The sequence below is a fragment of the Thalassophryne amazonica genome, chromosome 10 (genome assembly GCF_902500255.1).
Source record: "Thalassophryne amazonica chromosome 10, fThaAma1.1, whole genome shotgun sequence".
In the NCBI taxonomy this organism is placed as follows: domain Eukaryota; kingdom Metazoa; phylum Chordata; class Actinopteri; order Batrachoidiformes; family Batrachoididae; genus Thalassophryne; species Thalassophryne amazonica.
The window spans coordinates 26,250,674-26,263,028 of record NC_047112.1 but is presented as its reverse complement, the minus strand read 5'-3'; the positions used below and the strand labels follow the sequence as shown (position 1 = coordinate 26,263,028).

Genomic DNA, 12,355 nt, shown 5'->3' with positions numbered 1-12,355 from the left:
AGATATTCCTTTTTCCCACAATGGGAAGATATGCAACAAATTTGACAGATGTTTATGTAGCGGGATGAAGGTCCCGGGTCCTGATTGAAAAGACGTTCCCGCTAGCTTGGCTAACGGGGATTTCCCCTTTGGCTGACCTGGTAGAGGAATGGTCTTTAGTGCGAGCCGTCTGGGTTCGATCCCACCGCCGTCCTGGCCACAAAGGTCCTGCGGTCACAATCTGGCGTCACGAACAGGGTGGGTAGTCACAGAACATGCTTAAATGCACCTGTGACTTCGGGACGAAGTCAAAAATGGTGGGGAGATATGTAGCGGGATGAAGGTCCCGGGTCCTGATTGAAAAGACTTTCGCGCTAGCTTGGCTAACGGGGATTTCACCTTTGGTTGACCTGGTACAGGAATGGTCTTTAGTGCAAGCCGTCTGGGTTCGATCCCGCCGCTGTCCCGGCCACAAAGGTCCTGCGGTCACATTTACAAAAATGTTATTGCATGAAGCCCGGTGTTTGTAATGCCAGGAGAACAGTGACTCCATCTGCCTGGATGATTTCTGTTGGGAAAGTGTAGTGACACGGACCCACAACAGGGGGCGCAAATGAATGGCCAATAGATGAGCCAAAATATAACAATTTAATGTTGTGAATGTGCACAACAAACATACAGACAATCTCAGAATATCACAACAGTCAATACACAAAGGTGGCGTGTGGGCAGGCTCGAGGATAGAAGATGTCTGTCCTGAGAAGAGCCGGAACCACACGATTTCCGCCACCCCAGAACCTGGTGAATACTGGAGCCGCCAAGTCCCGAATTCCCAGGTGATCACCGTCCCCGACTGTCGGATCTGGTACTGCTGGCGAAGAACAAAGACAGTCAAGTGTGGGTGTGTGTACACCCAGTAACAATAACGGTGGGAATGCCACCTCCACCTCTCACTCAGCGCGTTGCAGCGGTCTCAGCTGAAAAGGAGCGCCGTCTTGCACAGCCTCCTCAAAAAGACCGGTTCTCCTGCAAACACTCACAATAAATCTTGTGTAAATCCTCAGATTTACACAAGGCTGAGGATATTACCTCCAATGAAGTATGATATCTCGGCAACGAGGTGGAGATGACGTCTGGTCTTTATGGAGTGAGATGATGTTGAGTAGATGGGTGACAGCTGTCAAGAGGTAATGAGCGACAGCTGTCACCCCCGGCTGTGTCCATGGCAGCGCCCTCTTGTGCCTGAAGCCCGCACTTCAGGCAGGGCGCCCTCTGGTGGTGGGCCAGCAGTACCTCCTCTTCTGGCGGCCCACACAACAGATTTCAGCTCCAATACTTCAGATCCCTGGAGATATCCATATAGTTTGCAGTTGACTGTAGAATCAGCCAGCAGAATGGCACTAGCACTGGAGCGCTGCAGGTGTCTAACATCCTGGCAGGAAGATCAACCTTATACAAATGCTCAAAGTAGCTGGCCAAATGGGACAGGCACAGCAGAGACATCTCTAAGTACTGATGTGTGGTCTGCCATGACTACTAAAGGTGTAGGTTTGGAGGACGGGAGTGCTGTATTTCCTCTGTCAGCAGACCGAGTGTCACTAGACCACAGATTGTGAGTCACCTGATCACAGATTCCTCTAACAAATGTCTACCTTCAGGTCTCCCATAGCACGCTTTATCAGATCCCAACACAGCCTGGAATTTTGAACGCATTCTAATGAATTTCTGGAATAACTATGCACTATAACTCCTCCAGATGATATCCAGAGTGTCCTCAGACCTCCTGTTGACACTGGTGACTTCAACGCAATTGTTATTTGCAACTTTCGGGTCAAGGAATAACTCCCACATTCTATTTGGGTCACTGTTTGTGTCCATGTCTGCAAGACCTCCTTCTGGATTACATGCAGACTCCCTTGAAACAGTCTGATCTGGAAGTCTGGCCAGATTTAATCTTGAACACTGAGCAGACAGCGGTCTGTGAAACTTCAACTGATAATAACGAATATGATGATCACTGTCATGTTGGGCATGTTCGTTACTTCCAACTGGTAATGCTGTTTCCCTTCTTCCTTGTCAACATGTGTCACCCATTGGAAAGGTTACGGTTACAATTGCATAAAAGACTTCTTCAGTTCTTGTGGTTAGTTGCAAACAACACACATTTAAAGCCTTTTTTAACAAGGAACTCATGCATGATCCCTTGAGAGTCGTGTTGAGGCCACCTCCAAGTGGTTTCACTCCACTTCACAGTCACCCATTAATGCTTACAGCTGTACCCACAACATGTCATTGTATTAGAATTTTAAGGTTGCTGTTATTGCCAGCAACAAAACACTTTTTTACATTAGCACAGGCCTTCAAAACAAGGTACAAGCTGTGGAACAAGTTGTTTCCGGATGAGTGATTCACTAAATCAAGTTGTCAAGTAATCAACACATGATGGACACAAATCATATCCTTGGCCTGGAAACAGACATCACTGAGTATTAGCTCGAAGTGTGCACTTCTCTGTCCAAACAAGAAGAAAGAGGAAGAAGGAGTGCAAAGTCAGCTCTTTTTCCTTTTTTCAATGGAAAACATGCAAAGTCTCTGTCCCGCTCTTTCTTTCCCTGTTTTCTTCTTGCACAGTCACTTCTGCATTTCTACTGAATGACCTGCTGAGGTTACTGAACTGTGCTGCCAGTTGTGATTACCCTTACTGGACTTTGTATCGATCCGCCCGGTGCCCTGTCACTGACAGTGAGAGGACCGTATAAAACAGCCATATGTGCTGATTAAATTCAGTTAGTGCCGTACTTTGTTCTGTAATAAGATGCTGGTAGTCAAAGATATCAACACTCTCAGTTTTCTGCAGCCGAGGTTACCACTGGTTATGATCTCTGTCTTCCCTGCTGCACATCTCAGTCATAGTTACATTTTGTGTATTTGAGTTGTTGGTGATTTGTTGTTATTTTTATATGCTGTATATACATTTTAATGCATACAAGTTATTTTTAATACTTATCACTTTTTCTTTGGATAGGTCAATGCACAAGCAAAGGCTGCATGATAAGTTTCTCCAAACAAAGCCACTGCAAGCTATAACTTCTTCAGGGCTGTGTGGGTGTCTTGGTGGCTTCCCTCACTAGTCTTCTTCTTGTACGATCAGTCAGAGAGCTGCCTACTCCAAACAGATTTAATCTTATCACACTTCTATCAGCTTGAATTTTTTTAAAAAATTGATGAATGAGAACAGTATGTTCTGTCGGGTTGCTGTAACAACCCCTGTAGTTGTTGTGAGCTAGGCGATCACCTTTTCCTTTCTAGAGTGGAACCAGTCCTTTCTTCCCGTCCTTTGGAATGACACCTGTGTCCCAGATTGAAACTAAGGTTGTGGCTCAAGCAAGAATCACTCTTACAAGTAGATTAATTAATGGAAGCCTCATAAGAGAACCTACTATACATTTAGCAAATATTTTTCCTATTTTTAGTTTTTGCAAACATTTATGAATTGTTGAAAGTCAACAAAGATGATTCTGATGGTTTCATTTTAATTCTATTATGGTGGTGTACAGAGGCAAAATTACCAAAATTGTATCACTGTCCAAATATGGTAAATAGACTGCATTTATATAGTGCATTTCCGTCTGAATCAGAAGATCAAAGCGCCTTACAATGATGCCTCACATTCACCCATTCACACACCAGTGTCAGGGTGCTGCCATGCAAGGCGCTCACTACACATCGGGAACAACTTGGGGATTAAGGACCTTAGCCACGGGCCCTTAGTGATTTTCTGTTCAGGCTGGGGTTAGAACCAAGGATCCTCTGGCCTGAAGCCCAAAGCTTAACCACAGGACCATCACCTTCCCAACACTTATAGACCTGTAGCAGGAAATCTGATCTATTTATGTGAGCAGTGGTGTGAACATGTGAACGTCTCACTGACCCTGGTGTAATATAGACAGCTGATCAAGACTAACACCTCAGCACTCGTCTCTTATGTCACACCTGAACCCTGAACCTGAGAGCTACCTATAACTGCACAGTAGGGTGATTACAGCAGTTTAATCTCTCTAATTACCATCTTTATTTTGCCTGCGTGGTTTCATAACTTCGTTTATGCAGGCAAATATTTAACTGAAGCCTCCACACCAAGGCTGGGGTCAACTGCAATTTTTCAAGTCCATTTTAGATTCCAGTTTTTAGGTTCCATTTTTTTTTAATGTGGTCATTTCCAAATTGTACTCAGATTTCATCCATGAACAATGATTTGCACTAAATGCACTTTTGCAGACACAAACCTTACTGAGTTATGCAGACATGTATTCGGCTGACTTTCTACCATTTCGTCTCAACACAAAAGCAGTACTTTAATTAATTTTAAGGCAAAATCTGCACATCTTGGTTAAAATTTTGGTATCAAACATCAACTAATTTGGTAAGTATTTTGTTTTTCTGAAATGCTTGAGCCATTTTCCACAAAACCTGTGTGTATATAGGTTGCCCCCAGAATTGCCCTTTAGGGAGTTGTTTGGTCATTGGGTCACAGGTCAAAATTTTGGTTTATCTGTCTGATTGTTGCCCTCCTCCCAGGTCCTTTGGCCAATTTCCACCAAACTTGATATGTGGACGACAGTCAAGCCCAGAATTGCTCTTAAAGTGTTTGTTTTGGTAAGATTCAAGGTTCAAAGTTATTAAGTCAATGGTCAAAATTATGATTTCCATTACAATGTCCATCAGACTTGGCACACATAGGTGGGTTCTGAAATTACCTGGTTGAGGTCATATTAGATGAAGATCAATCATTGGTATCAAATGTCTAAACTGAGGTTTATAACTCAGATTTGCACCAGATGGGGCACACATAATAAGGTGGGTTCTGGAATTGCCCAAATTAGGTAAAATTTGCCAAAGATCAATCACTGGTGTCGATCATGTCTACTTGTCTGTTGGCCTTGTCCTCCCAGGCCCTTTTGTTGTTTCCAGAAATGCAGATTGTGAACGTCGTTCTGCCAGGAAGACATAAGCTTCGTATCATTTACGAGTATCTCGTAGTATCAACGAATCACTACAAGAGTCTCTAATGGGAAACAGCTGGACACCTTACAGTCATTAGCTCTCAACCAAAAGGAGACAAACAAATTAAGTACAAATGTCTGTCCTAACTCACTGCTCTCTGTTGTTTTGCACAGTCATGGATTCTGACCCCCTCCACCCCAGCTCCACCTTTTGGTCCCTGTCTGATGCCCAGGGGCAGAGCCTACCCCTGGGCATCAGATGGCAGGATCTGAGATCTTGGAACCCATTCTCCTGATGTGTAAGGGACCTGCTCTAAACACTCTCTACTAATTTGTATATTATCTTAGGTCAGTCATTTGGGTGAAGGTCAAAGTCACTGGGGTAAATGTCAGATTGCCATAGCTGTTATTATAGTCATGGCCACGGATACTATTACCTCATTTTAATAACAAAAATAAGTAATTTTGTGGTATAAAATCTGATATGGCCCCAACGACAACAGCTGGTCTATATCCATGAAACCTGTTAAAACAATAATAATTTATCATTTACTGCACGTTCATACATAGTACATTTTATATATTTTTACATTTACTGGTTTTCCGTAGAGGGTTCTTCTTCTATCTATTATATATCTATATATAGCTTCTGTTTTAGTCTCTGTACTCAGAGGAAGCACCAACACAAATTCCTTGTATGCATATTCTTCACTTGGCTAATAAGACAAATTTGAATTCTTCTGATTCTGATTTGCTTTAAACATTCAGATTTAACCAAAAGTCAACAATTTACAAGTTACATCAAGAAAAATTTAAAAATGTCTGAACTTGATGTGCCAGATAGATGACAGTAAAAGCAGAACTGGTCGATTCCAGTGTGCAGTTCAAGTAGATTTAACTTTGATTCCAGACTCAATTCCAGTTCTGCTTCACACCAGTGAGAGCCAGTGGATAAAATTACAAAATAACACTTGTTGTGTAATATTTTATCATTACCAGAACAGCGCCGTTTGGGTGTCGTGGTGACCTTGTGTAATGGCGGCCAGCAGGTGTGGCTGTGCAGATGTAATTAGTAAACCTCACTCCCAACAGCTCAAAAGGATTTTCTGGTCACAAGGCCAGAGCCTTGGGTTTTAGCCTTCTGGTTAGAAAATCTGAGTTCCATGCCGAGGAGCATGAGTTTATGTCCCGAGGGGAGCAAATGGGCGGAGTCATAACAACACAACACAGAGTGCAGTCCCTACAGTGGTGCCGTGACCCGGATGGAAGTGAGTTTGGGGGGGTGAGTGTAATGTAGGCCAGCAGGTGTCGCTGTGCAGATGTAGGTAGTAAAACCTCACTCCCAACAGCTCAAAAGGATTCTCTGGTCACAAGGCCAGAGCTCTGGATTTTAGCCTTCTGGTTAGAGAGTCCGACTTCCATGCCGAGGATCGTGAGTTTGTGTCCCGAGGGGAGCGAATGGGCGGAGTCATAACAACACAACGCAGAGTGCAGCCGCTACACTTGCACACAGTGTAACCATAAAATCCTTATTTCAAATCTGTCGAGAGACCCCTGTGATGTACCCCCAATCCCCCGCCCCCTCTCCCCCCAACACTCTCTGGCCCTGTTTCCTGCTCCCTTTTTATTGAACACCATGAAAAAGGAGAAATGTGAAATCAATCAAATTTTAAAAATATGAAAAGTTACTCTATGCAAATGATGTCTTTTGTCTCAGCCCACCATGAATTTCATCATCATCAGTCCTCTAATAGCTTTTCTTGTGTTTATAGTCTTCTATTGATGGTATTCATCCCTGTAAAGCAGCTGTGAGAGCAACGACAAGGTGTGAACTGTAGTGGAAAAAATGTCACAGCGAGTGTATATCTGATTTTCATCATTTCAGCAAGTAAGCTGAAGTTCACTTTGTTTAACTGCTCTGTCCGTGATTGAAACAATCAATGGAAACAGTCGTGTGTGAGCAGAGGACACATCAGTCACAATGTCAGATAGGCAGCGAGGATCTCAAATCATTCGCGCTCAACACAAACACAGCCTGACTCACATTTACACTTTAAATTTATGCTTCTAGACTCATTCCTGAGTAATAGGATTGCTGCAGCAGGTAGAAATCCAGCACCTTGTCCAAAGACACATTGGTGGACTGGTCTTCTGTCCTGTGACGGATTTGTTGTTGTTCTGTTCATGTTTCAGAGAGTCATTTATGGACACCAGAAATATTTTTATTTTTGCCTCATTACCACTCACACACATATGCAAACAATTACTCTGGTCTAAACTAAGCCATATAAACTGTTGTTGCATTTTTATTTTATTTTTTTATTGTTAAGGTGTCAGATGGGGATAAACAACCATGTGTGTGAATACATATGCAGATAAATATGGGATAGCAGTGCCTACTACTGGCATTAAGATCCACAGTTTGTATCATAAGAACTTCTTGAACACTGGAATCAACTCCAGCACTATGCAAGGTTTAATTCTGAGCATAATTCATTCATTTTCAGCCGCTTATCAGGATCCGAGTCATGGACTGAGCAGAATAGAATACCATTAAAATTCCTCTGGAAATATTTGACTTGGTTTTTAACTCTACTGTTTTGGTTTGAGTTCTAAAGCAGAGAGAGAATATGTCAAAGATACTCCAGATTCCAGACAGTCAGCGAGGCTAAAATCCCACATATGCCCAGTGAGAAATACACAGTTGTTCTAATGAATATGAATACAGTAAAATTTACAGATAATGGATTCAGGTGGACCAGCGAATTTTGTTCCTTATAATTAAAATCTGTTATATGTATAAAATGGAGAAAATCCATTATATGTATGTAACAGATTACTGTAGTTACAGTTAGGAGGCACTGAACGATCTACAGGGAATCCCCAGGACCATTTAGGCTTCATCCCTTCATGCCTTGATTAAACATCTGACCTTGACTTGGGAATTTAATGACTTTAAAACTTTGTCTGAAAAAATAAACACCTGCCTTAAATAAGTGCCAGACATTATGTACATTAAAAAGATTACATTTGGTCAAGTCACTCTTTTTACTAAGTCCGCTGCAGAGTGGTACCTTAAAATCCTAAGGCCTGATTCATGCTTCTCCAGCTCTGTAACTCCATGGCCACACAATGACGTCAGCACTGTGCAATTTATATTAATGCAATATATAGCAGGAACAGTGTTTTTTTTTTTTTTTCTGGATCACTTTGTCCCTCAACAAGCTCCGCTTCTTTATACAATCGTGAACCTCCAAATCAACGATATGGTATGTACAATTTCCCTGCGCACGAAGGTTCAAGGTTGGCTCATGCAAGCACACATGATTCAAATCCATCAGGTTTCTGCAAAAAATAAAAAGGTCGGATACTTTTCTAACAGACCTCGTATGACGGGAGAGGAAGGAGTGAAAACTTAAAAGTGACAAATCACAGCCCTTGCAGTCTCTGTTGTTAGCGGGTGTGCAGGTTTGCAGCCCTGCAGAGGGGCTCTGATCTAAAACAGCTTGGTTCATCACACCCAGGCATATGCATGAAACCTAACACCATATTACAGTGCAGGCAATGAGTAGCATTTTGGTAATAATCACCAGCCTGCCAGGTCTGAGCACAGGTTGAAAAAAATAAATATTCGGGCTTTTAATCAAGGAAATACGGTACTCACTTTCCTCGACTCAGCGAGTGTCAGTGCTGTACTTCATTTCGTGCCTCTGCACATCCAGACTGCTCTGTCCAGTACATGCGAGGGGTTTTTAGGGAAAATGCAGTGTGATCAGACAGCACTTTTTGTCAGATGTGAGTGAATATCTGTTATACAAAATCCATTATATACAATGTTTATTATTACATGGAAAACCATACAAAAGCATTGGGATTTTTGCTTTTGTCTGGTGAGTGTGAATATCCGGTTTATATAATGACGGTTTAGGCAAGTTTTACTGTAACTGCCTTTCACAGGAAGAGGTCAGCTGTCCTCCACTCTGTGTCACCAAAACGTAATGTCTAGTTAGCATTATTGCACTATGAGCTGTCAACCGATTTCACCAATCAGAGGTCAAACACAGGAAGTGACATGAAGAAAAATGAGAAGAAATCAGCTGAGAAATGACAAGCCAACCACAGACCGATCTGAATTGAGTAGATTTCATAAGATCTGATTTGATTTCAAAATACACGTCTGGAAGTCTCCCTGACATATATCTTCCCAGATGCCCTCGGAAGGAACCACAGATTTGTTTGACCCAAGACCTCAGCTGAGAAGCTTTTTCTCCCATCTTGTTTTTTTTTTTCTTCCTCCTGTTTCTCAGCACATTAAGAAAAAACCTCTGAGGCGTGATAAACACGTTGCTGCTTCTCCCCGCATATCTGTAAATGTCAACACGGCTTCATGCGCTCTAAACAACAGGAGGCAGGGGAAGGACATCCATGCGAAGGCCAAGATCTGCAAGGTTGTTTGAACCAGGCTGGAAGTGCACGTGCTTCCCAGAAATAACATATTTGGACTTTCACAGACACAATTATTCTTTCTGGTATTGTTTGTTGTACTAACCCAATGCCACGGGCTGCTCTCTGGTGAGCGGGCCTGATACCTCTGCAGGGCAACGCCTCCTTCCCCCTCCAGCTGCAGGGTGCACTCCAGGTCGAAGCAGTGATGGCTCAGCCCGGGGGTCCAGGGGAGCAGCGTAGTCAGGGGGTAGTGGGAGATCATTGCGTGTGCATGGATCAGCGGCGGCGGTGGGAGGTGTCAGAGGACATAATCCGGTCAGGAAGGCTGAAACTTGAAGATCTCAATCCAAAATGAGAATAATATTCAGTGACCAGTGTTCAGTGTGCAGCCCCTCAGTCAGCACAAAGGTGCACGTGATGACGCTGTCCTCTCAGTTTGACTCCTCTCTGTCTTTTCTCCTTCTTCTCTCAGCGTGTGGGGCACTTGGATAACCAGCATAAAAGTGATTAAAGTCTATTGTCTCCCTCCCTTACCTCCTACCTCCAACCAGACCAGAAAGGGGAGGAGCTACAGCTGACATGCCCGCCTCCCTTAAAAACAATCCAGTGACTAAAGCCTGTGGAAGAATGTGAAGAAAGGAAAAGGAAAGCTGACACAGACACCAGGATGTTATGGAAGAGTTTCTAAGAACTGCTAACAAAAGCAGATATTTTCCATGATGGATAGACTTTGACTGTCTCCTACTTCAGAAGCTTCAAAAATAAAATTCATCCTCACTGCTCTGGGTTGTTGCCATTGTTGCATTTTTTAGGCACTTGTCGTTTCAGATTTGTGTCATTGAACATGCTGCTATTCTTATGATTTACTATCATTTTCTGTGTCTCCAACTTGGCCAAAGTACATAAATCAGCAGATTCTTTGTGCTGCACTTACGGTCCTGCAGAACGGTGTGGTGGCACTTGTGACAGGGGCCAAAGGTCAAACCGTAAAAAATGTGTAACATTCGCAGAGACATAAAAAAGAAGTGTGTGCATGCATGCGTGTTATCGAGTGCAGGGTTTGAATAAGAACCAGTCATGTGTGAAAGAGAGCCGCTGCTGCCGCTGCTGCTGAGAAGAGGATTATGTGGAACCAGGCGGCGCTCTGACCGCTCGGACACACTTTGACCGAATCCACCGATTGCATCAGTTTCACACTTTAAATGTTTACAAGCACATATTTGATTCTTGCTGATTCTCAGTGACATAATGCATCATCGGTCCAAGTTATATCTTTACCATCACAACCGTCGCAAACGTGGTTCCCAAACTGAGGGGTGGAGCCACTTTAGGGTCACAAAGCCACTGCAGAAAGTGGCACAAACAAGCCTCGACGTGTGAACTGCAACAAAAGCTGAATTGATCATTTTCATGTGAACAAGACCAATCTGAGACTGCAAAGCGCCCATCCATCCATCCATCCATCCATCCATCCATCCATCCATCCATCCATCCATCCATCCATCCATCCATCCATCCATCCATCCATCCATCCATCCATCCATCCATCCATCCATCCATCCATCCATCCATCCATCCATCCATCCATCCATCCATCCAGTTTATTCCACTTGTCCTGTTAAGGATTCTGAAGGGTGATGGAGTCTAGTCAATGCGGCATTCAAAAATCTTAGTTAAAATCAAAATCTAGAACATGAGTGCTGTGAATATAAGCACTACAAAAGCCTCATGAGTTTTTCTTACTTAATTTTTCATTTTTTCAACAGGAAATTGTGCACATGTGAAAAAGAAGTATAAAACACTGGACTCTGTGTTTTTTCTTATTTCTGCAATTCTGTGTTTGTGTTGATTTGAACTACAGGATTGAAGATACACCTGCATGCTGATTTACTGAGTGCACTAAAGTCTGAGCCTGTCAAATGCATTAAATAGCATCTATTGTCCATTTAGTGTGTTTCCCTTAATGAATATGAAATTTGGGGTTTGTCCACCTGAGTGGCCAAAATTCTGGCAGGGGGACATGCAAATAAGTGAGGTTTGCACATGCAGCATGATTTATCAAGGTCAAAAGGAAATTTAGCAGGTGCTTGTTGCAACTGTACTTTGCGCCTTTGAAATTTGATGGTAACTGACTGCACTTGACACAATGCTGTTCCACCAGCACAGAAACCGTCGCCTCCTCATGCACAGAATAAAGAAAAAAAAATCATTCATTGCAAACATCAGGCACATAACAATTTACTTTTTGCTTATTTCTTTAAGAATGAATGTCTCCTGATAGAACAGGTGGACCAGAATAAATTTTGGATCAACTCATGATAATTGCAGTCACTGTTGTGTCACACAAATAAATAAACACACACACATTTCGGGGTCTATGTGGGATGATGCATGCACATCTGTGTGCGCTGCATGTGCATTCTGCTAGTGAAGCAGTCAGACAATTGTGCGCTGAGTTTTTGCCTGCCGTCTTGGATTTGTTTAGTTGGTATAATAAACCTCTGTACACTGACCTACTGATTCTATTTGGGATAACCTGGTTGCTACTCTGTTAGAAAGACCGTTGCCTGTTGGAATGAACAGCCATATCCTGAAAATGTTTCATGACCAACCCTGCAGCCTGCTGTATAAACTGCACCAGTTTTTTAATTTATGCACCAATGAATTTATGCATTTAAAGGGTATAAATTTATGAACTTTAATATACAGAAGCCTGTGTTGTTTTTTTCAAATTTGATGTCAAGATTTTTCCAAAAATGTGTATAACTGAAGAATTCACAAGCTTTTGCACAACAATGTAGATACCAATTAAACATTTATTATGGTAAAAAATGTGAAGACAGTTGCATCAAACAGGAGGAGGTGCAGTACAAGGTCACATTTTGCATCCTGTTTTCTTAGGTAAATAAGCAACCTTTAGAAAAACA

The 12,355-nt window shown here is 42.6% G+C and overlaps 1 protein-coding gene across 1 annotated transcript in view; it reads right to left on the bottom strand.

Annotated features, from left to right (window-relative positions):
* Positions 1 to 9,786, bottom strand: part of rgl1 (ral guanine nucleotide dissociation stimulator-like 1) — a 56,541-nt gene extending 46,755 nt beyond the window's left edge. The window contains 1 exon segment of the mRNA XM_034179605.1: positions 9,532 to 9,786. Within this exon segment, the coding sequence (XP_034035496.1) occupies positions 9,532 to 9,690 (159 nt within the window). The 5' untranslated portion in view covers positions 9,691 to 9,786.
* Between the last annotated feature and the right edge of the window lie 2,569 nt (positions 9,787 to 12,355).